Source organism: Scyliorhinus canicula, chromosome 16 (genome assembly GCF_902713615.1).
Source record: "Scyliorhinus canicula chromosome 16, sScyCan1.1, whole genome shotgun sequence".
Lineage (NCBI taxonomy): Eukaryota > Metazoa > Chordata > Chondrichthyes > Carcharhiniformes > Scyliorhinidae > Scyliorhinus > Scyliorhinus canicula.
The window spans coordinates 79646572-79671204 of NC_052161.1; the positions used below are offsets into that span (position 1 = coordinate 79646572).

The 24633-nt window shown below is 47.0% G+C and overlaps 1 protein-coding gene across 3 annotated transcripts in view; it reads right to left on the reverse strand.

Moving 5' to 3' along the window:
* tspan15 (tetraspanin 15) overlaps positions 1 to 24633 on the reverse strand; it is a 168886-nt gene that overhangs the window by 31067 nt on the left and 113186 nt on the right. For all 3 annotated transcript variants that reach the window (XM_038821706.1, XM_038821707.1, XM_038821708.1), the window contains exons 6-7: positions 14269 to 14316; positions 11495 to 11611 (exon numbers count right to left, since the gene is read on the reverse strand). In XM_038821706.1, coding sequence (XP_038677634.1) covers positions 11495 to 11611; positions 14269 to 14316 — 165 coding nt within the window. The remainder of the gene's footprint in view (positions 1 to 11494; positions 11612 to 14268; positions 14317 to 24633) is intronic.

Below are 24633 nucleotides of genomic sequence, written 5' to 3' on the forward strand. Positions count from 1 at the left end.
GTAGACAAAGAGGAGAGGTTGGAGCAGCAGAGGGTAATAGATGAGATGGTGGAGGTAGCTAGGAGTTATGCAGAAGATGGAGACCCAGCAAAGCTGAAAAAGAGGAAGGAACTACAGGCGAGCTTTGACCGAATATCTACCAGGAAGGCGGTGCGCCAACTGAGACGAGCAAGGGGTGCAATTTACGAACATGGAGATAACAACATAAGTATGCTAGCAGTTCAGCTCTGGAGGAAAGCAGCGGCAAGGGAAATTGTACAGGTGAGGGATAGGGCAGGGAAGTTGGTGGTGGCTCCGGATCTGATTAACAAGATTTTTGAGGAATTTTATGAGAGGTTGTACAGGTCAGAGCCACCTGGGGGAGACTGGCGGGTAGGCTGGAGGAGTGCCTCCCGAAGTTGATAGGTGAAGATTAGACAGGGTTCGAGAGGGAGGCAGCTCTTTTCAAACGTTAGAAGGGTATTGAACGTCGTTATGGCACCGGCAGAGGGCAAGGAAACAGAGGTGGTTGTGGCACTGGACGCTGAGAAGGCGTTTGACGGGTAGAATGGGGGTATTTGATGGCAGTTCTGGAGCGGTTTGTGATTGGACCAAGATTTGTGAATTGGGTAAAGCTACTATATAAGGAGTCGAGGGCGAGTGTTTGCACAAACAACATCAACTTGATATACCTTTCTCCCCACTGTGGGACTATCAGGGATGTCCTATGTCCCCACTACTGTTTGCACTCGTGATTGAGCCGTTGGCCGTCGCATTAAGAAGTTCGGGGGTATGGAAAGGAATAGTGCGGGTTTAGAGCATAGGGTGTCCTTATATGTCGATGACTTGCTATTATACGTGTCGGAAACGATTGTGTCGATAGGGGGAATATTGAAGCTGCTTCGAGTGTTTGGGTCTTTCTCGGGTACAACTAAATCTGGACAAGTGTGAGTATTTTGTGGTGTCTCACCCAGGGGTGGGGGCAAGGGTGGGGGGGGGCTGCCATTCCGTAGGGCAGGGACTCACTTTCGGTACCTGGGGGTGCAGGTTGTCCGGGAGTGGGGGGGGGGGGGGGGACATCCGCAGGTGCAACATTTCTAGTTTGGTGAGGAGAGTGAAAGCTAATCTGGCAAGGTGGGATGGTCTCCCTCTGCCACTGGCGGGCCGGGTACAGGCGGTTAAAATGAATGTGTTGCCGCGATTTCTGTTTATCCTTCAATGCCTGCTGATTTTCCTGCCAAAGGCTTTTTTCAGAGAGTTTGAGGGAAAGATTAAATCATTCATATGGGGAGGGAAGGCGGGCAGAGTTAGAAAGGTGCTGCTACAGAGGGGAAGGGTTTGGGTCTTCCGAACCTGATGTATTACTACTGGGCGGCGAATGTGGAGAAGGTGCGGAGCTGGGTCAGAGGGGTTGATTCTCAGTGGGTCAGAATGGAGGAGAGTTTGTGCAGGGGGTCGGGATTGAAAGCACTAGCAACAGACAGCGCCACTCCCGATAGCCCCGGGGAAATACTCGGAGTCCGGTAATAATAGCTGCATTGAGAATTTGGAGGCAGTTTCGCCAACACTTTGGGTTGGGGGCAGGGTCAAGGGAAATGCTGATTCGGGGGAACCACAGATTTGAGCCAGGGAGGTGGGATGGATATTTTTGGAAATGGGAGGGGAAGAGGATTAAGACACTAAAAGGTTTGTTTCTTAGGGGTCGGTTTGCAGGGCTAAAGGAGCTGGAAGTGAAGTATGGGCTGGAGCAGGGGGAAATATTTAGATACATGCAGGTTCAAGATTTTGCCAGAAAGGAGATAGAGCTCCCCGGTGGAGCCAGCCTCCACATTGCTGGAGGAGGTGCTGACGACAGGGGGACTGGAGAAGGCGGCAGTGTCAGCGGTTTACGGGCTATTTTGGAAGAGGAGAAAGCACCACTGGAAGAGATCAAAGCAAAGTGGGAGGAAGAGTTGGGAGAGGTTATAGAGGAGGAGGTCTGGTGTGAGGCCCTCCGGAGAGCGAATGCCTCCACCTCGTGCGCGAGGTTGGGGCTGATACAGCTGAAGGTGGTACACAGAGCACACCTCACGAAGGCGAGGATGAGCCGATTCTTTGAAGGAGTAGATGCGTATGAACGTTGCGGGGGGATGCGGGGGAGGCTAATCACGTTCACATGTTTTGGTCCAAAGCTAGAGGATTACTGGAAGAAGGTTTTTAGGGTAATCTCTAAAGTGGTGCACGTGAAACTGGACCCGGGTCCCCAGGAGGCCATATTTGGCGTGTTGGGTAACATAAGGTGCACAATGTAACTACGTAAGCACCGACATCGGATGAAGCATAGAGGGGTGTAGTGTTAATGAGGTCAGTCCATACGTGGGTTGTTTAGGAGTCTGGTAACAGCGGGAAAGAAGCTTTTTTTGAGTCAGTTTGTGCATGTTCTCAGACTTCTGTATCTCCTGCCCGATGGAAGAAGTTGGATGAGTGGGTAAGCTGGGTGGGAGGGGTCTTTGATTATGCTGCCCACTTTCCCCAGGCAGCGAAGATTTAGATGGAGTCAATGGATGGGAGGGATGTTCGTGTGATGGACTGGGCTGTGTTCATGACTCTGAAGCTTCTTGTGGTCCTGGGCCGAGCAGTTGCCATACCAGGCTGTGATGCAGCCAGATCGGATGCTTTCTATGGTGCATCTGTAAAAGTTGGTAAGAGTTAATGTGGACATGTGGAATTTCCTTAGTTTCCCGAGGAAGTACAGGCGCTGTTTTGCTTTCTTGGTGATAGTGTCGACGTGGGTGGACCAGGACAGATTTCTGGTGATGTGTACCCAGAGGAATTTGAAACTGCTAACCATCTCCACCTCACCCCTGTTGATGCTGACAGGGGTGTGTACAGTACTTTGCTTCCTGAATTCAATGACCAGCTCTTTAGTTTTGCTGGCATTGAGAGAGAGATTGTTGTCGCTGCACCACTCCACTAGGTTCCCTTCTGTATTCTGACTCATCGTCATTCGAGATCCGGCCCACTATGGTTGATTTTGACCTTGGGTGACTGTGTGGAGTTTGCACGTTCTCCCAGTGTCTGCGTGGGTTTCCTCCAGGTGCTCTAGTTTCCTCCCACAAGTCTCGAAAGATGTGCTTGTTGGGTGAATTGGACATTCTGAATTCTCCCCCAGTGTACCCGAACAGGTGCCAGAGTATGGCAACTCGGGGATTTTCACAATAACTTAATTGCAGTGTTAATGTAAGCCTACTTGTGACAATAATAATAAAGATTATATACATTTCCATTTGGCCCATATCCCTTAATATCTTTGCTGAACAAAAATCTCAGATTTAAAATTAACAACTGATCTAGCTTTAACTGCTGTTTGTGGGAGAGAGTTCTAAACATCTACCACCCTTTGAGTGAAGAAGTTCTACTTAACATCTCTCTTGAATGGTCTGGCCCTAATTTTTAGACTATGCCCCCTAGTTTTAGAATCTCCAACCAGTAGAAACAGTTCATATTTATCTACCTTTGACAAAGCGTCTTATGGACTCGAAACATTTGCTCTTTTCTCTCCCTACAGATCCTGCCAGACCTGCTGAGATTTTCCAGCATTTTCTCTTTTGGTTTCAGATTCCAGCATCTGCAGGAATTTGCTCTTATCATCTTTATCCACCCTGTCTTTCCCTGTTAGTACCGTAAAAACTTCGATCAGATCACTCCTTAACCTTTTAAATTCTAGCGAAAACAGATCGGATTACTAGGGTGTTTGAGGAGTTTTACGTGAGATTGTATAGGTTCTAGCTGCCTGGGGAAGACTGGGAGGTGCAAGAATTTCTGGATGATTTGGAATACCCGAGGTCGGGGAAGGGGAACAAGGCCATATTGGGAGTGGGCGATAGCAGAGCAGGAGATAAAACATGCGATTGAGAGGTTGCAGTAGGGGAAGGTAACAGGGCCAGATGGGTTTCCGGTGGAGCATAGATTGGCGCCACTGATGGTGGGGATGTTTGAGGAGGTGATAGGGAAGGGGATGTTGCCACAGGCTTTGCGGCAGTTATCGATCTCCCTGTCACTCAAGAAGGATAAGGATTTGCAAGAATGTGGGCCGTATAGGCCCATATCACTTTTGAATGTAGACGCAAAGGTGTTGGCGAAGGTATTGGCGGGCAGGTTGGAGGAGTACTTCCCGAAGCTAATAGGGGAAGATCCGACGGGGTTTGTGAAGGGGAGGCAGCTCTTTTCGAACATTAGGAGGGTATTGAATGTGGTTATGGTGCCGGCAGAGGGGAGGGAGACAGAAGTGGTTGTCACAATGGACACCGAGAAGATGTTTGACTGAGTAGTGCGGGGATTTTTGATGGCGGTTCGGGATTGGGCCACGATTTGTAGATTGGGTAAGGCTGCTGTATAGGGGTGCACGGGATTGCGGGTGGGGGGGTCTTCCATAGGTATAAGTTTACTATTCTGGTGGGAAGGATGAAAGCGGATCTGACAAGGTGGGATGGTCTCCCTCTGTCGCTGGCAGATAGGGTACAGGCGATTAAAATTAACATGTTGCCGCAATTCTTGTTTATTTTTCAGTGCCTGTTGATTTTCTTGCCAAAGGCATTTTTCAAGGAGGTTGAAAAGATGATTGGCTCGTTTATATGGGGGGGGGGGGGGGGGGGGGGTTGGGAAGAGGGAGGGGCTAGGATTAGGAAGGTGCTGTTGCAGAGAGGACGGGAGTCGGGAGGGTTGGGTCTTCCGAATTTACTATATAATTACTGGGCGGCGAAGGTGAGGAGCTGGGTTAGAGGGGGGGACTCCTAGTGGGTTAGAATGGAGGAGAGTCCGTTTAGGGGGTCAGGACTGAGGGCATCAGCAACAGCGCCACTCCCGATAGACCCAGGGAAATACTCAGTGATACACAATCAATGGATACAAAACGTAGATAAAGTCCGAACGATAGGCTTTAATACACAAGAAGTGTACCCGGCAGCAGACGTACAGAAGAATGGCAGACTGCCGGGGAACACGGGTTTTTATACCCCGCCTCCTAGGCAGAGCTACATACCTCTCAGCCAATCGGCTGAGAGGCACATGACATACCTGGGCCAATGGGCAGCGAGCCCTCTGCACCAATGGCAGCTCATACTTCCAGGTACCGTAATACCCTTAGTCATACTACCACACTCAGCGAGTCCGTTAGTAATAGCGATGTTGAAAATCTGGAGGCAGTTGCGCCAGCACTTTGGGCTGAGGGCGGGGTCAAGGGAAATGCCGATTTGGGGGTACCAGGGAAGTGGGAAGGGAGTTTTGGGAGATAGGAGGAGAAGGGCGTTAAAGGATTGCGGGTTTGAAGGAGTTCAGGGTGAAATATGGGTTAGGGCAAGAGGAAATGTTTAGATATGTGCAGGTCCGAGATTCCGCTAAGAAGGAGGTACAGAGCTTTCTGGTTGCGCCGGCCTCCACGCTGTTGGAGGAGGTGCTGACGACAGGGGGAATGGAGTGGTGTCGGCGATTTATGGAGCAATTCTGGGAGAAGAGAAGAGAAGTCACCGCTGGAGGGGATTAAAACAAAATGGGAGGAAGACTTGGGAAAGGGCATGGAGGAGGGGTTGTGGTGAGGTGCCCTGGAGGGTGAATGCCACAACTTTGTGCACGAGGTTGGGGCTAATACAGCTTATGGTAGTGTATAGGGCCCACCTCACAAAGGCGAGGATGATCGACTCTTTGAGGTGTAGCCACCGAAGTTGGCCATTCCCTCAATACAAAATGGAGGAACGCAAAGCTTGCAGGTTAAAATGGACAAAGTTTGCAGCACAAGCAGGCTGCACCAAGCCAATGTGTATTCTGTCTGCTAAGAGAGCAGACAGCACCGAAACGAACATTCCGCATACTAATGAGGCAATCTCTGGGATAGTTAACATAGTAATGGAACGATCCCAGGGACAATGGACACAAATAGGGAAGTGATTGCAACAGTGTATGGGAAATCAGACACCCCGGCACCAGCGGGGTTCGAAGACAAAGCACCTGAAGGCCCGCCCAGTAGCCGAGGGACAGCCTCAGCATTGGGGGAGATTCAAACAAATCGATTGGGAAGAGACCCAATCGATTCCCAGCAGATAGAGGGTCCGCCCAAAAGGGCGCAAAGCCCTAGGACCTATAAAAGACGGGTCCCAAACTTAGTTCGTTCTTCTTGACCAGCCCTCCTCTCTTGACCAGCCCTCTCGACCAGCTTTTACCGAAGAAGACATTGACCGAGAGAGAGGAGAGGTTTTGGACAGTAGCCGCCAGCAAGTAAGTGTCTCACAACGATCGCTACCAGAGATAGACACTCCTGACCCCTTTTTAACCCGTACCAACCTGAAGTCTGTGGACCAGTGCAGAGCAAGAGGCCTTGTCCCCTGATTCGGCAGTTCCTTTAAGAGAAGTATTGGTTTATTTAGTGGTAGGAATAGTTTAATCATCTTAGCGTGTGCATGGGTAGTATTATAATTGTATTAACATTTGTTTGAACTTACTAATTGGTGTATGGTTTATTGCTTTGAACTTGACCTTGAAACTTGTGGCGGTATCTTAACGATACCTGGTGATGGAGTCGCCAGGTATCGTTAAGTAACGAAACAGAGCCAAATCGAGTGTTAAGCACACTCACCCAGAACGAGCAACAGAGGGGGTAGAGGATGTTTGTGAGGGTTGCAAACCATGTACATATGTTTTGGTCCTGTCCAAAGCTGGAGGGGTATTGGAGGGAGGTGTGCAGGGTAATTTTGAAGGTGGTACATGTGAGGCTTGAGCAGGGCCTCTGGAGGCCATATTCGAGCTATAGGATCGGCCGGGTTTGCAAGCAGCATCTGGAAGCAGATGTTTTAGCCTTTTGGATACTAAGGAACAATTTAGTATGGCCAGTCCACCTAACCTGCACATCTTTGGACTAGGGGAGGAAACTGGAGCACTTGGAGGAAACCCACACAGACATAGACAGTCACCCAAGGTGGGAAATTAACCCGGGTCCCTGGAACTGTGAGGCAACAGTGCTAACCACTGTGCCACCTCATGCAGCATAGGAGGTAATGCCGACCATGTGTGCCACCCAGGCCAACACTACACGGGCGGCGACCGTGGAGGCATTGGGGACAACGCTTTTGGCTATGGATCAGCATGTCCAAGGCCTGGGACATTATGCGGAGGAGCTGGCCGAGGACCAGGGCAGGGTTGTCACCTCGCAGGCGAACATGTCCCAGCCACCGGGAAATTGCAGTAGCGCTCCTGAGCGTGGCCCAGTCATAGCAGGCCATGGTTAGGAATGTTGGCGGCATTGCTCAGGCGCTGATACAGTGGGGTCCTGGCCCAGTCCCAGAAGGAGATGGCGCAGTCACTAGCTGATGTGACACAAAATCAGAAGGTGGTGGCACAGTCGCAGCGTGATGTGGGGCATTCCCAGATGTAGATGGTCCACTCCCTGTGCTCAATGGCCTCAAGCATGCTGACCTTGGTCGAGATCAGAGCAGGCCTCCAGGACTGGCAGCACCATGTATCGGGCAAGCCTCAGGGGATAGCCCCACTTGCACCCCCACCCCATGGAGTAGCCCGAGGAACTCGGGCACCCCGAGGGAGGAGGAGGTGATGGGACCTGTGCCGGTGACTCTCACAGGGGAGGTTCCGGAACACCGCAGCACCATGGACTCCTCCTCTCCTCTCCTCCCCCCCCCCCTCCCGCAGGGGCGCATCTGGTGGGCAGCGGGCAGAACAAAGCTGCACCATGTCACCTGGGGCACTCAAGCAGCAGTTGGGCCCATCCGGGCCCAGTTACCCCAGTTTCGCCCGCCAACTGGGACCCATGTCGCAGGGCGGGCATCACAGCATGCCGCACCCACTCCTGCTGTACCATCTGGGGATCCACCTAGATGCAGCGTTAGGGCCCGTAAGGCCAGAAAAGTAGACACCAGTTAAGCTGGCATGGGTGCAGGGCACAGTTTAGTTATAGGGGTTAGGGCACAAAGCTGTATATATTTGTCGACAATAAACACATGTTACCATTGTTACAACCTGCCTCGGTGTTCTGCTTTGTGTGATGGGTGTGAGGGGTGGGCTGGCCTGGGTGGGAAAATGGGCGGACGTTGTGGTGGGGGGTGGAGGAATAGGCGGACCCTGTGGGTGGCCCGTGTTCCTCCCCTCCTCCCCCTGACTGTCCCCACCACCTGCAAAAATTCTTATCTACAAAGAGTAATCAACGGGTTGAATACATTTCTAGATAGAGAAATGAAGACCAGGTCCTTAAGAATTATTTAGGAAACAGATGCATTCTATACAATGGGAGGGGGTTGTGTTGGATCTCTCAGGTTGGAGGATTTAAGGTGAAGCAAATGGTCTTCCAAATCAGCCAGCATCTTCCGATCCTTCCCATATCGCACTATTTGTCTATCCTACAATGAATGCCTTTCTCCTTCCTGGGGGGAAGCACAGTGGTTAGCACAGCTGCTTCACAGCTCCAGGGTGCCAGGTTTGATTCCCGGCTTGGGTCACTGTCTGTGCGGAGTCTGCACGTTCTCCCCGAGTCCGTGTGGGTTTCCTCCGGGTGCTCCGGTTTCCTCCCACAGTCCAAAGATGTGCAGGTTAGGTGGATTGGCCATGTGCTAGAAATTGACTTTTCTAGTCAGCTAGAACCATGAGAGTAACGGGAGATGATAGAGGTAAAAGGGTTAAAAGAGAACTCATTAAGAATAATTAACTATAATCATATTAAGCATTACGTGAGTGCAATAATAGCTGGGAATCCACTAAGGGTTAATCCAGATCATAGACTTTAATTTATTTATTTCTGCAAGTTGCTCGAGGCTACAAAGTCAGTGATGTCAACTAGCTAAAATGTATGGTAAGAACTGGGGCTGCTGTCCAAGAACGAGGAGTCCCGTTTCTATGGTAACAGCCAGTCTAGGGTGATAGTGCCTTAACGAAAACTGTTTCTCTAATTAATGTTTCTTGCAGGTGTGGCTAATTCAGAAAATTGGCAAGCGATGGAATGGGAAATTTGCACCAATATATTTAAATACATATATCTCTTAAATTGATGGACAGACATTTTGGCTGAATTGAGTAAATTATAAATTAGTAAAAGCCAATCAGAAGTAAAAAGGCTAGACCTTAAGATAATAATATCCTTAAAAATCACTTACCAGAATGGAAAAACTCATCCCAGGATCACCCCATCTATATTTCTGAAACCTATTTCCTTTGCTACTTGCTTTTGCTAATCACCATCTTCCTTTTGTTTAAATTACCTAGTTATTTTATCCTCTGTATTATGATTTGAAGAATTACTACGATCTGTAATTGAATGAAAACTCAACTACTGTATTTGCTAAAGACAATTAAACTGACTAGCCTGTTGCAGGGCTAGTTAGAAACTCTTTTAATTCCGAATAGACACAGAGATCCCTCACTATGCTAAATTGCCCTTAGGTTAGGTGGGATTACTGGGTTACGGGGTTTGGGTGGAGTTGAGGGCTTAAGTGTGATGCTCTTTCCAAGAGCCAGAGCAGATTCGATGGGTCGAGTGACCTCCTTTTGCACTGTAAATACGATTTGAATAAAATCACTACATAATTTGCACTAGTGTAAAAGTCATCATTTGTAACTCGGTCTGCAGATCACAAGAATCTGTGCTTACTGGATTTTTTTTAAACTATGGATTCTGGTTTCGTAATATGACAATAATACAAAGTTGAAGTGGCAAAGCATTCCCTTCCTAACAACACTGGAGGTGGACCTACACCACGAGGACTGTAATGGTCCAGAAAGGCAGCTCACCACCACCACCATCTCAAGGGCAGTTAGGATGGGCAATAAATGCAAGTCTAGCTCATGACACCCATAACCTGTGAAGTATGAGAAACAGCATCCTGGGTTTTATAAATAGGAGCATAGTGTACGAAAGCATGGAAGAGAAGTTAAACCTGTATAAACATTGTTCTGGTCTCAACTGGAGAATTGTGTTCAGTTCTAGGCACCGCACTTTAGGAAGGATGTGAAGAGAGGATGCAGAAAATTCACATGAATTTGTAGGGATGAGGAACTTTAATTATACAGGTGGGTTGGATGGTTCAGTAAGTTTTCCTTGGTGAAAAGAAGATTAAAGGTAATTTGATAAAGGTATTCAAAATCATGAGGGGTGTGGACAGTGTAGATAAGGAGATCCTGTTCCCACTGGAGGAGGGAGCGAAAATGAGAGGGCTCAGATTTAGGGCAATTGGCAAAATAAAGATGGCGATACCAGGAAATGTGCTGTTTGAGAGTGGTGGAGGCAGGTTCAAGAGCGTATTCGGTCATTATCTAAAAAGAAAAATATGCAGGGCTGGGCAGAATATGTGGGGAAGCATCAATAGGCAAAGTGTTCCTTCAGAGATCCAGTGCAAACAACAGGCTAAATAGCTTCCTTCTGTGCTGAAGCCATTCTATGATCCACAAAAGTGCATGACTTACCCATTAAGAATTATTTTGTATTTTAACAGTCTAATTTCCTTAAACTTCAGTATTAATGAGCTTCTTCTTGTGCTGAATGACAGCGAGAAGCAAACACTTCATTTACTCGTAGTTTAAAGGTTGGTAAATCTTCACAGGAGCTGGGGACTGGGATTTCATGCAAATCAGGGCGCCAATGTCAGTCTATACAAGCAACATTTGGGAAAGTACTGATGATTCCAAGCTTTGAGCATGATATAGAAACATACATAGAAACATAGGAAATAGGAGCAAGAGGCCATTCAGCCCTTTGAGCTGGCTCTGCCGTTTGTCACGATCATGGCCGATTGTCCAACTCAAGAACCCTTGATCCCATTCGCCTCAAGTGCCATATCTAGCCTCATCTTGAATGTATTCAATGTCTTAGCCTCAACTACTTCCTGTGATAATGAATTCCACAGGTTCACCCACCTTTGTGTGAAGAAATGTCTCCTCATCTCTGTCCTAAATGGTCCACTTCAATTCCTCAGACTGTGGCCCCTGGTTCTGGACACACCCACCATCGGGAACATCCTCCCTGCATCCACCCTATCGAGTCCTGTTAGAATTTAATAAGTCTCTATGAGATATCCCTTATTCGTCTGAACTCCAGTGAAAACAATCCTAAACTGGTCAATCTCTCCTCATACGTCAGTTCCACCATCCCCGGAATCAGCCTGGTAAACCTTTGCTGCACACCCTCAAGAGCAAGAACATCCTTCCTCAGAAAAGGAGACCAAAACTGCACACAATATTCTAGGTGGGGCCTCACCAAGGCTCTGCAACAACACGTCCCTCCCTGCTCCTGTACTCAAACCTCTCGCAATGAAAGCCAACATATCATTTGCCTTCTTTACCACCTACTGCACAAGGACACCCAGGTCCCACTGCACACTCCCCTCCCCCAAGTTATAGCCATTCAGGTAGTAATCTGCCTTCTTGTTTTCGCTTCCAAAGTGAATAACCTCACATTTATCCAAATTATACTGCATCTGCCATTGGTTTGCCCACTCGCCCAACCTGTCCAAGTCATGCTATAAACCCATCATAAAGCAAAAGTTACCTGTGGTGCAATTATACCGAGCAGAAGGCCAGCCATGACTGCATAATGTCCCAAGAACCAATTCAACACCGCATCTGTGCATCCACCGACATAGATGATATAAAGGACACTGAAACGCTGTGGATAAAATGTGAAATGTGGATCACTTTCTCTTCATACTTGATGGTGCTGGCAGAATAAACTATACATTTCGGTACAGACGTATGAATGTATATCAGAACTTTCTCCACCAATGAGACAAGTGTCAAGAAAAAGTGAACTTTTTAAATGTAGGAGCCAAAATCACCCCACACCCACGACCCGGAACCAGCCCAGGACTCGGAATCAGTAACCTCCAGTAACAAAGTAATCAGTAACAAAGCTTTGCCTATATAAATGTTTCTGGAACATACCTCTCCATTCACCTGAGGAAGGAGCAGTGCTCCGAAAGCTCGTGTTTTAAACAAACCTGTTGGACTTTAACCTGGTGTTGTAAGACTTCTTACTGTGCTCACCCCAATCCAACACCGGCATCTCCACATCATTACAACATGTTCAATATTGTTTGTTTGGGTCTCATCATGCTGAGACTTGAAATAACACTCATTCAATAGAATTAGAAAGAAATTCGCAGTATTTAGATGGTGCTACCAAGGATGGCATTTATTGCCCATCCCTTGTTGCCTTTGAAATTGCATTTGTGGGTATTCTCTTGAATCACTCTAGTTCATGTAGTGAAGGTGGTTCCACAGTGCCTTCAATAACTACAAACCTTGGTGCCAGATATGACTCCTGTCACTGGAAAATTTTCTGCTGAATCCCCAATGACTTTTGACAAATAGTTTTGGGGAAATTAATGGGATTGAAGGCGGACAAATCTCTGGGCCTATTAACTTAATCCCAGAGTATTTAAGGAAGTGGCCCTAGAAAGTAGATCCTTTGGTGGTTATTTTCCAAAATTCTTTGGACGCTGGAATGGTTCCTGCAGATTGGAGGGTAATGTAACGCTATTCAAAAAGGAAGGTAGAGAGAAAACAGGGAACTATAGACCAGTGAGCCTAGCGTCGGTAATATGGAAGTTGGAGTCCATTATCAAGGATTTCATAGCACAGCATTTGGAAAACAATGGTCTAATCAGACAAAGTCAGCATGAATTTACAAAAGGAAAATCATGCTTGACAAATCTACTAGAATTCTTTTAAGATGTAACTAGTAGTTGACCAGGGAGAACCGGTGGATGTGGTTTAGTTAGAATTTTAGAAGGCTTTCCATAATGTCTCACAAAGCAGATTAATATGTAAAGTTAAAGCGCATGGGATTACGGGTAGTGCTTAGAGATGGATAAAAAGCTGGTTATCAGACAGGAAGAAAAAGGTTGGAATAAATGGGTCTTTTTCTCATTTGCAGTGACTAGTGGGGTACCGCAGGGATCTGTGTTAGGACCCCAACATTTCACATTATATATTAATGATTTGGAGGAGGGAACTAAATGTATGATCTCAACATCTGTAGATGATACAAAGTTGGGTGGGAGGGTATGTGGTGAAGAGAATGCAGAGATGCTTCAGTGGGATTTGGACAGAATGACTGAGTGGATACATGCATGGCAGATGCAATATAATGTGGATAAATGTGAGGCAGCAAAAATAGGAAAGCAGATTATTATTTGAATCAGTGTAAATTGAAAGAGGTGGATATTCAGCGAGACCTTGACGTCCTCGTGCATTAAAGCCCACAGGTGCAGCAGGCAGTAAAGAAGGCAAATGGTATGTTGGTCTTCACAGCGAGAGGATTTGAGTATAGGAAAAGGGATGTTTTACTGAAATTGTATAGGACATTGGTGAGGCCACACCTGGAGTACTGTGTGCAGTTTTGGTGTCCTTACTTGAGGAAGGATATTCTTGCTATGGAGGGAATGCAGCAAAGGTTTACCAGGCTGATTCCTGGAATGGTGGGACTGTCATATGAGGAGAGACTAAATCGGTTAGGGTTATATTCAGAAGAGTTTAGAAGAGCGAGAGGGAATCTCATAGAAACCTACAAATTTCTAACAGGATTAGACAGAGTAGATTCAGAAAGAATGTTCCGGATGGTGGGGGAGTCCAGAATTAGGGCACATAGTTTGATAAGAGCAAAACCTTTTAGGACCGAGGTGAGGAGAAATTTCTTCACCCAGAGAGTGGTGAAATTGTGGAATTTGCTACCAAAGAAAGAAGTTTTGGTCAAAACATTGTGTAATTTCAAGATGGAATTGGATACAGCTCTTGGGGCTAAAGGGATCAAGGGGTATGGGGTGGAGGGGGGGGGGGGGGGGGGGGGGAAGAGGCGGGTTCAGCGTACTGAACTTGTCGATCAGCCATGATCATAATGAATGATGGAACAGACTCGAAGGGCCGAATGGTCTCCTTCTGCTTCAATTTTCTATGTCACCAAGCTACCATGCAATAGTGGAAGCTCAGTAAGTGAAGGCTTTGTGTTTGCTTAACTCTTGTTTGAAAATAGCAGGCTTAGAGTGGTGAATGGCTGCTATTTAATATCACTTTTGGTCAGTTGCTGACTTGATCTCAAGGGAAATCATTTCAGAAAAACTCTGGAATTCCGCTCTTTTCTTCAGGCTATAAAGAGATCTGTAGCCAAGTGATTTTTGGGGTTAGGTGGACCCAATTGAGTATCACATGTGACAAGTGGCTGGTTTGAGGGGTAGCCAGAAACAACATTCTTAGAAGAGGTAGGGAAAAGGATGAACTAGATGTAACAGAGGGGAAAATAAAATATTACATGCTAAAAATACTTACATCTTGATTAAGAGTTTTATATCCACACATCGTATTGGCAACATCTGTCTGAAATGAGAAGGAACTCAACTCATTAACTTTGATGAAGAGCAAACTGTTTTCTATCAGTTGCCAAAGCTTGTCTTGAAATTCTTCTTAAGCTTCATTTAAACATACCTTTATATAGAACTGAAGCACAACAGAACATGAGCAGTGATGAAGACAAAATGACTTTTGGTCCTCATTAATGTCTGATAAAACGAGCATCACAAATGATAACCTTACAATTTCACAGAAGCTTGCCACTATTTCATAAGAACTAGGAGCAGGAGTAGGTCATCTGGCCCCTCGAGCCTGCTCCGCCATTCAATGAGATCATGGCTGATCTTTTGTGGACTCAGCTCCACTTTCCGGCCCGAACACCATAACCCTTAATCCCTTTATTCTTCAAAAAACTATCTATCTTTACCTTAAAAACATTTAATGAAGGAGCCTCAACTGCTTCACTGGGCAAGGAATTCCATAGATTCACAACCCTTTGGGTGAAGACGTTCCTCCTAAACTCAGTCCTAAATCCACTTCCCCTTATTTTGAGGCTATGCCCCCTAGTTCTGTTTTCACCCGCCAGGGGAAACAACCTGCCCGCATCTATCCTATCTATTCACTTCATAATTTTAAATGTTTCGATAAGATCCCCCTTCATCCTTCTAAATTCCAACGAGTACAGTCCCAGTCTACTCAACCTCTCCTCGTAATCCAACCCCTTCAGCTCTGGGATTAACCTCGTGAATCTCCTCTGCACACCCTCCAGTGCCAGTACGTCCTTTCTCAAGTAAGGAGACCAAAACTGAACACAATACTCCAGGTGTGGCCTCACTAACACCTTATGCTAATCGACTGATAATACTCAGCACACAGCCAAAGGTCAGGTACAGGTGGCAATCTCTGCACCTCGAATGTCATCTAGAAGTCTCATGCACCATCAAACCCAGAATTATGGAAAATTTGGACTCATCAGTTGACTGGGATTTCCCCTTTCCTTCTATTTCCGGGACCACCCCTTCTCCGGCCACTATGGTAAATTACGGCAGTCGTCATTACTTTTTTGCTGTTCCATCTCATTTATCGCTGCTTCCTGGGAAAGTCATAGGAAAGATGGTAATAGGCACTAGGGAACAGTGGTACGGATTTTGAGATTTCTCCGTCCCCTTCTTGGATAGGGAACCCTGAAAGGCCTCCACTTCCTCCGGTCTGACCCCAAAATCCCACCTGTTGAAGGTGAGAAGACTCAGCTCAGACCCACAGTGAGACTGTTCTAATCTTTGGAATACATCAGCCACCTTATCTGATGCTGCTGCACCATTAATATTTGGCTGCCTTTAAGAATTGGAAATTGCAGAGTGGGAATGAAAAATGCACATGAATAAACTTGGATCCAGGGCATGGGTCAGGGTGGATTCAGAACAACACACACATACGCTCAATCTACTGAACTCAACCAATACTCTCAAACATCAAGGGACATAATATTCCCAAAGACCAGGCACAATGCAATATTCCCAAAGATCACAGCATATACTGTAGTATTCCCAAACATCAAGACATAGTCCCAAATCCCATATAACAATAATACACACTAATATTCACAAACATCATACTCACTGCAATATTCCCAAACCACATAATACAAACTAATATTCCTAAACATCAGGACACAAACAGCCATGTTGCCAAACCCCATAATACACACTATTGTTTCCAAACATCATACAAACTGCAATAATCCCAGTAAAAAGTCTTACAACACCAGGTTAAAGTCCAACAATGTGCAGACTCCGCACAGACAGTGACCCAAGCCGGGAATCGAACCTGGGACTCTGCCGCTGTGAAGCCACAGTACTAACCACTGTGCTGACGTGCAGCCCTGAGGAAGGAGCAGTACTTCGAAAGCTAGTGTTTGAAACAAACATGTTGGACTTTAAACCTGGTGGTGTAAGGCTTTTTACTGCGCTCACCCCAGTCCAACGCCGGCATCGCCACATCATGCAATAATCCCAACCTCCATAATACATACTAATATTCCCAAACATCACGCACTGAAATATTCCCATACCCCATAAACAGACCAATACTCCCAAATATTGGGATATACACTGCAATATTCCCAAATCTAATAATATGCCCTAATATTCCCAAACATCAGGATACACACTGCCATATAGCCAAACCCCATAATGCACAATATTCCCAAACTCCATAATACACACTAATATTCCTAAACCCTAGGTTGCATGCTACAATATTCCCAAACCCCAAAATAAACATTATCTTCCCAAATCCAATAATAGACACGAATATTCCCAAACTCTATAATACACACTAATATTCCCAAACTCCAGGTTATACACAACAATATTCCCCAAGCCCCAAAATACACTAACATTCCTAAACCTCAGATTACTCACTGCGATATTCCCACACCCCATAATATACACTAATAATCCCAAATCCCATTATTCACATCAGATTGCTCATGCAATATTCCCAAACCACATAATACAGTCCCAATCAGGATAAACACTAATATTCCCAAACCCCATTATATACACTAATATTCCCAAACCCCATTACACACACGGGCAGCATGTCAGCACAGTGGTTAGCACTGTGGCTTCACAGCGGCAGGGTCCCAGGTTCGATTCCCGGCTTGGGTCACTGTCTGTGCAGAGTCTGGACATCCTCCCCGTGTCTGCGCGAGTTTCCTCCGGGTACTCCGGTTTCCTCCCATGAGTCCCAAAAGACATGCCGATAGGTAATTTGGACATTCTGATTTCTCCAAGTACCCGAACAGACACCGGAATTTGACGACTATGGGCTTTTCACAGTAACTTCATTGCAATGTAAGGCTACTTGTGACAATAAAGATTATTATTATTAAACACTAATTTGACCAAATCCCAGGTTACACGCTACAATATTTCCAAACCACATAATAGACATTAATATTACCAATCAGGATACACTGCAATATTCACAGTTCAATGTTCCCAGAACCCAGGACACGCTCTGTAATATTCCCAAACATCGAGATTCCAAAACCTTCAATGTTTGAATAACACACACTGATATTCCCAAACCACATAGCAGTAGTTAGCATTGTGGCTTCACAGCGGCAGGGTCCCAGGTCAGATTCCCGGCTGGGTCACTGTCTGTGCGGAGTCTGCACGTTCTCAGTGTGTCTGCATGGGTTTCCTCCGGGTGCTCCGGTTTCCTCCCATAAGTCCCGAAAGACGTGCTGTTAGGTAATCTGGACATTCTGAATTCTCCCTCTGTGTACCCGAACAGGTGCGGAATATGGCCACTACGGGCTTTTCACAGTAACTTCATTGCAATGTAAGCCTACTTGTGGCAATAAAGATTATTATTCCACAGTGATATTCCCAAACCCCAGGACACACACTGCGACATTCCCAAACTAAATATTCCCAAATCCCAGGATTCCCAAGCATCAAGATACACACTTCAATATTCCCAAATCCCAGAATTCACACTGTATTATTCCCAAATCCCAGGATGCACGCTACTATACCCAAGGTAAGAAGTCTTATAACACCAGGTGAAGGCTGCGCTCCGAAAGGTAGCGATTCGAAACAAACCTGTTGGACTTTAACGCGGTGTTGTAAGACGTCTTACTGTGCTCACCCCAGTCCAACGGCAGCATCTTCACATCATGATTAATCCCAAACATAAAAGTACACTGCAATTTTCTCAAACGCAGGCTGCACTGGTTTAGCTCACTGGGCTAAATCGCTGACTTTTAAAGCAGACCAAGCAGGCCAGCAGCACGGTTCGATTCCCGTATCAGCCTCCCCGGACAGGCGCCGGAATGTGGCGACTAGGGGCTTTTCACAGTAACTTCGTTGAAGTTTACTCTTGACAACAAGTGATTTTCATTTAATTTTCATTTCACTGTAATATTTCCAAACATAAGGACACACAGAGCAATATTCCTAAACACCATGGCACATGCTGCAATATTCCCTAACAACAGACGTAAGAGGGATGAGGTCCTCAAAGATGAAGGTAGGGAACTAGGAAATAAATTAAAAAGTTGGACCTCAAATGTAGTAATCTGAGGATTACTCCCAGGGCCTCGTGCTAGTGAGAGCAGGAATAGGAGAACTGACCAGAGGAATATGTAGCTGGAGAGAAGGTGTAGCAGGGAGGGATTTCGATTCCTGAGGCACTGGAACCAATACTGGGGAAGATGGCACCTGTAAAAGTGGGATGTGCTGCACCCCAGCAGAACCGGGACCAATATCCTCGCAGGGGTATTTCCTCGTGCAGGTGGGGAGGTTTAAACTACAGTGGCAGGGGGGCGGGAACCTGAGTGGGGAGATACAAGAGAGGGAAACACAAATGAAAGACAGAAAATTAGAGACAAATTAGACAAGGGCCAGAGTACACAAAACCATGTGTAAAAATGTTAAAACAACAAGTCTAAAGATACTATCTGAATGCATGGAGCAATAGCAATAAGGTAGACAAATTAGTAAATTGGTATCCACTGGTACAATTTAATTGTGAGTGTGGAGACATGGCTACAGGGTGGCCAAAGCTTGGAACTGAATAGCCAAGGGTATTCGACATTTAGGAAGGACTGGCAAAAGGAAATGGAGGTGAGGTGGCTTTGTTAGATAAGGATGTAACAGTGCAATAGTGAGAGAGGATATATGGCTCAGGAAATCTAGATGCAGAATCAGTCTGGGTGGAGCTAAGAAGCAACAAGGGGCAGAAATAATAGTGGTAAGGTATGGAATGCATTAAACAGGAAAATGGAGATGCTTGTAATCCGGGCTGGTCAACAGGATGCAGGGGTGTCTTTTCCTCTGGCTGTGGTGTCCGGAGGAGGGGAGAGGAGGTGGAGAAGAGAGAGAAACGGGCTATGCCATTTAGGACTAAGAGGAGGACAAATTTCTTCACTCAGAGGCTGGCGAACCTGTGGAATTCTCCATCACAAAAGGCTGTGGAGTCACTGAATATATGTAGAAAGGAAATAGATTTCTAGACTCTGAAGATGTCAAGGTGTATGGGGCAAGTGCGGGAGTATGGGGCGCGATTCTCTGCTCCCCACGCCGGGTGGGAGAATCGTGGGAGGGCCGGGCGACTCATTTCACGACCCCCTGGCGCCCCTCGCGATTCTCCCACCCCCCGCTCAGAAGAATCAATGCTCGCCGTTTTTCACGGCGACCGGCAATTCTCCGACCCGGATGGGCCGAACGGCCAGCCGTTCGCGACCGTTTCACGACGGTGGCAACCACACCTGGTCACTGCCGTTGTGAACATGGGCGCCAAAGGCCCGTTTGTGGCTTGTGGGGTGCGGAGAGGGAAGGGGAGTGAGCACCACGGCCGTGCTCGGGAGGGGACTGACCCGCGATTGGTGCCCACCATTGTCGGGCCGGCGTCTCAATGGGACGCACTCTTTCCCCTCCGCCGCCCCGCAAGATCAAGCCGCCACATCTTGCGGGGCAGCGGAGGGGAAGACGGCCACCGCGCATGCGTGGGTTTGAGCCGTCAGCCGTCGTGACATCAGCCGCGCATGCGCGGGTTGGAGATGGCCAACCTGCGCATGCGTGGCTGACGTCACATAGGCGCCACCGTCGCGTCATTCTAGGCGCCGCCTTGACGCAAGCGTCAAGGCCCGGCCACCGAGAATAACGGAGCGCCGCTCCTAGCCCCCCGGGTGGGGGTGAATACAGTGAGAGGAGCGGCCTCCGAGGCCGTCGTGAAACTTGGCCTTCCCGATTTTTCCCGGGAGCAGAGAATTCCGCCCATGGTGTTGAGATAGAGGATCGGCCATGATCATACTGAATGGTGGATCAGGCTCAAAGGGCCTAAGCCTGCTCCTATTTTCTACGTCTCTAATCCTGAATAATTGAAATTATGGAAAAAATATCACTTACTCTGCCATTAACATTTATAGAAATGTATTATAAAAAGCTCCATTTCACTATTAATACATTAAAGTCTTCATTGTAAGGTCTATTTATATTACCAAATAATTTAAAAGCATTTCTTTCATACAGCTATTTTTAAATAAAAATATACAGAGGCCTTGTGGATATCTTGCGGCAGTACTCATGGAAAATGAGATGATACACATTTTAATAATGCCAACATCATAAAACATCACAGTTTTGAATCTGAGCTTACTTCACCACAGAAGGATCTTAATATGATTTGTATTAAAATGCTATTACAATAAATTCAGCTGTCAGTTTGGAAATCAGAATGCTTGAAGAAATATAGCTCGGTTGACCATTTTCATGTTTACTTCAGAGAACAGACTTTCTAAATTTGCCAGAAGGCTATGTTTCGGGCACTCTATTACAATGATGCATTATGCTTTGTAGGTGATGGACACATTTTTGTCAGTCAAGAGGTGAGCCTCTTGACCTGCTCTTGTAGCCATGGTAGATATACGCTGGCCATGGGAGTCAGCGCAACACCACCTGTGAACTGGTGTGAAGTGCCACGCACCTTGGCATTAGAATTTAACACTGAAAACAACAGCCCACAATGACATTTAGTCAATCATATGTGGCACTTGTGGCAGAATCTGCCTCTCAAGGATTGGTCTCTTCAGTCATTAGCAACGGTACGCCATATGAAGAGACCCTGGGCTGGATTCTCCACACCCCAACACCAAAATCACGCTCGGCGCGGGGCGGAGAATGCATTTTCCAGCAAGGAATCGGGACCAGTGCCGGTTCCCCGATTCAGTGGGGCCTGAAAAGCGGTGTACTTGAGGAGTACACAATGCAGCCTAACACCTACTTGGGGCCTTTGCGCCGCCATTCTCCGCCCCCGACCGGCTGAAGTCCCAACAACGTGGATCTAATGTGGTGCAGCCGGTCAGGATACTCGCATGCCGGCTGTGGACTCAGTCCGCAGCCGCCCTGGTTTGGGGCGATCAGAGGGCATGGGGACCTCGACCCGACCTCAACACCGTCTCTTTCTTGGACCTCAACATGACCTTGACACTGTCTCTTCCCATTATCACTTCAGTCAATATCACAGCGGTCTAGATCCCACCCCAGGCAGAAGTGAAAAAGGCGCTGGACGAACTGTACACAGTTATAAACATCTATGAAACAGAACACCTGGAGGCCTTGTTCATCGTGGCTATGGACTTCAACAAGGCCAACCCCAAGAGTGCACTGCCAAAATTCCACCAGCACATCTCCTGTCCCACCAGGGGCGACAACACTCTTGACCACAGCTACTCAAAAATCAAGGGCGCCTACCGTTCCATCCCCCGACCGCACTTCGGAAAATAAGACCATAAGACGATGCTCCTTCTCCCGGCATACAAGCAGAAACTCAAGCGGGAGAATCCAGCAGAGAAGTTCGTGTAGTGCTGGTCTGAGCAAACAGAAGAGCTCCTACGTGACTGCTTCGAGACAGTGGACTGGTCCATATTTAACTCAGCGACCAACTTAAAAAAAAAAATTAGAATACCCAATTACTTTTTCCAATTAAGGGGCAATTTAGTGTGGCCAATCCACCTAACCTGCACATCTTTGGGTTGTGGGGGTGAAACCCACGCAGACACGGGGAGAATGTGCAAACTCCTCACGGACAGTGACCCAGGGCCGGGATTCGAACCCAGGTCCTCAGCGCCGTAGGTGACAATGCTAACCACTGTGCCACCGTGCTGCACCTCAGCGACCAACCTAAACGAGTATGCCACCACCGTCAAAGACTTCATCAGCAAATGTGTGGACGACTGTGTGCCAAAGAAAGCAGTACGTATATTCCCAAACCGGAAACCACTGCTCAATCGTGAGATTGACTCCCTACTGAAAGACAGGTCTGAGGCATTTAAATCAGATGACCCTGACCTATACAAGAAATCCAGGTACGACCTCTGCAAAGCCATCCAAGATGTCAAGACAGAATATCAGACCAAGCTGGAGTCACAGACTCTCGACTGTTGTAGCAAGGCCTAAAGAACATAACGGGCTACAAAGCGAAGCCGAGCAGTATCTCCAGCGGCAGAGCACCCCTCCCAGATGAACTCGATGCATTCTATGCTCAGTTTGAGCAGGAAACCAACGATCCGCTGTCGAGTGCCCCAGCAGCCCATAACGCACCCATACCCACCATCACAGCTTCCAAAGTCAGATCGGTCTTCTTGAAAGTGAACTCTCGGAAGACGATGGGTCCGGATGGGATCCCCGTTGTGCACTCGGAGCCTGCGCTGACCAGCTGGCAGATGTGCTTGTGGACATCTTTAATCTGTCCCTTTAGGAAGGACCTAAAGGGAGAGTTAAGAGCGAGGAGAGGACACGAAAAGTCGTTGGCGGATAGGATCAAGGAAAACCCTAAGGCTTTCTATAGGTATATCAGGAACAAAAGAATGACTCGAGTAAGATTAGGGCCAATCAAGGATAGTAGTGGAAAGTTGTGTGTGGAATCAGAGGAGATAGGGGAAGCATTAAATGGATATTTTTCGTCAGTGTTTACACTGGAGAAAGACAATGTTGTCGAGGAGAACACTCAGGTTCAGTCGACCAGGCTAGATGGAATTGAGGTTCAAAAGGAGGAGGTGTTAGCAATTTTAGAAAATGTCAAAATAGATAAGTCCCCTGGGCCAGATGGGATTTATCCTAGGATTCTCTGGGAAGCCAGGGAGGAGATTGCAGAGCCTTTGTCCTTGATATTTATGTCGTCTTTGTCGACAGGAATAGTGCCGGAAGACTGGAGGATAGCAAATGTTGTCCCCTTGTTCAAGAAGGGGAGTAGAGACAACCCTGGTAATTATAGACCTGTGAGCCTTACTTCGGTTGTGGGTAAAATGTTGGAAAAGGTTATAAGAGATAGGGTTTATAATCATCTTGAAAAGAACAAGTTGATTAGCGATACTCAACACGGTTTTGTGAAGGGTAGGTCATGTCTCACAAACCTTATTGAGTTTTTTGAGAAGGTGACCAAACAGGTGGATCAGGGTAAAGCTGTTGATGTGGTGTATATGGATTTCAGTAAGGCGTTTGATAAGGTTCCCCACGGTAGGCTATTGCAGAAATAAGGAAGTATGGAATTGAAGGTGATTTAGCGGTTTGGATCAGTAATTGGCTAGCTGAAAGAAGACAGAGGGTGGTGGTTGATGGCAAATGTTCATCCTGGAGTTCAGTTACTAGTGGTGTACCGCAAGGATCTGTTTTGGGGCCACTGCTGTTTGTCATTTTTATAAATGACCTGGAAGAGGGTGTAGAAGGATGGGTTAGTAAATTTGCAGATGACACGAAGGTCGGTGGAGTTGTGGATAGTGCTGAAGGATGTTATAGGATACAGAGGGACATAGATAAGCTGCAGAGCTGGGCTGAGAGGTGGCAGATGGAGTTTAATGCGGAAAAGTGTGAGGTGGTTCACTTTGGAAGGAGTAACAGGAATGCAGAGTACTGGGCTAATGGCAAGATTCTTGGTAGTGTAGATGAACAGAGAGATCTCGGCATCCAGGTACATAAATCCTTGAAAGTTGCCACCCAGGTTAATAGGGCTGTTAAGAAGGCATATGGTGTGCTAGCCTTTATAAGCAGGGGGATTGAGTTTCGGAACCACAGGGTCATGCTGCAGCTGTACATAACTCTGGTGCGGCCACACCTGGAGTACTGCGTGCAGTTCTGGTCACCACATTATAGGAAGGATGTGGAAGCTTTGGAAAGGGTTCAGAGGAGATTTACTAGGATGTTGCCTGGTATGGAGGGAAGGTCTTACGAGGAAAGGCTCAGGGAATTGAGGTTGTTTTCGTTAGAGAGGAGAAGGCTGAGAGGTGACTTAATAGAGACATATAAGATAGTCAGAGGGTTAGATAGGGTGGACAGTGAGAGCCTTTTTCCTCGGATGGTGATGACCAACACGAGGGGACATAGCTTTAAATTGAGGGGTGAGAGATATAGGACAGATGTCAGAGGCAGTTTCTTTACTCAGAGAGTAGTAGGGGTGTGGAACGCCCTGCCTGCAACAGTAGTAGACTCGCCAACTTTAAGGGCATTTAAGTGGTCACTGGATAGACATATGGATGAAAATGGAATAGTGTAGGTCAGATAGGCTTCAGATGGTTTCACAGGTCGGCGCAACATCGAGGGCCGAAGGGCCCGTACTGCGCTGTAGTGTTCTATGTTCTATGTACTCCGCTCCGAGGTCCCCACCTGCTTCAAGAAGAACACCATCGTACCAGTGCCAAAGAAGAACCAGGCAATGTGCCTCAATGACTAACGTCCGATGGCCCTGACTTCAGTTGTAATGAAGTGCTTAGAGAGGTTGGTCATGATGCGCATCACTGTCTCTTCCCCAGACCCCAACTTAACCTCTACACTGTCA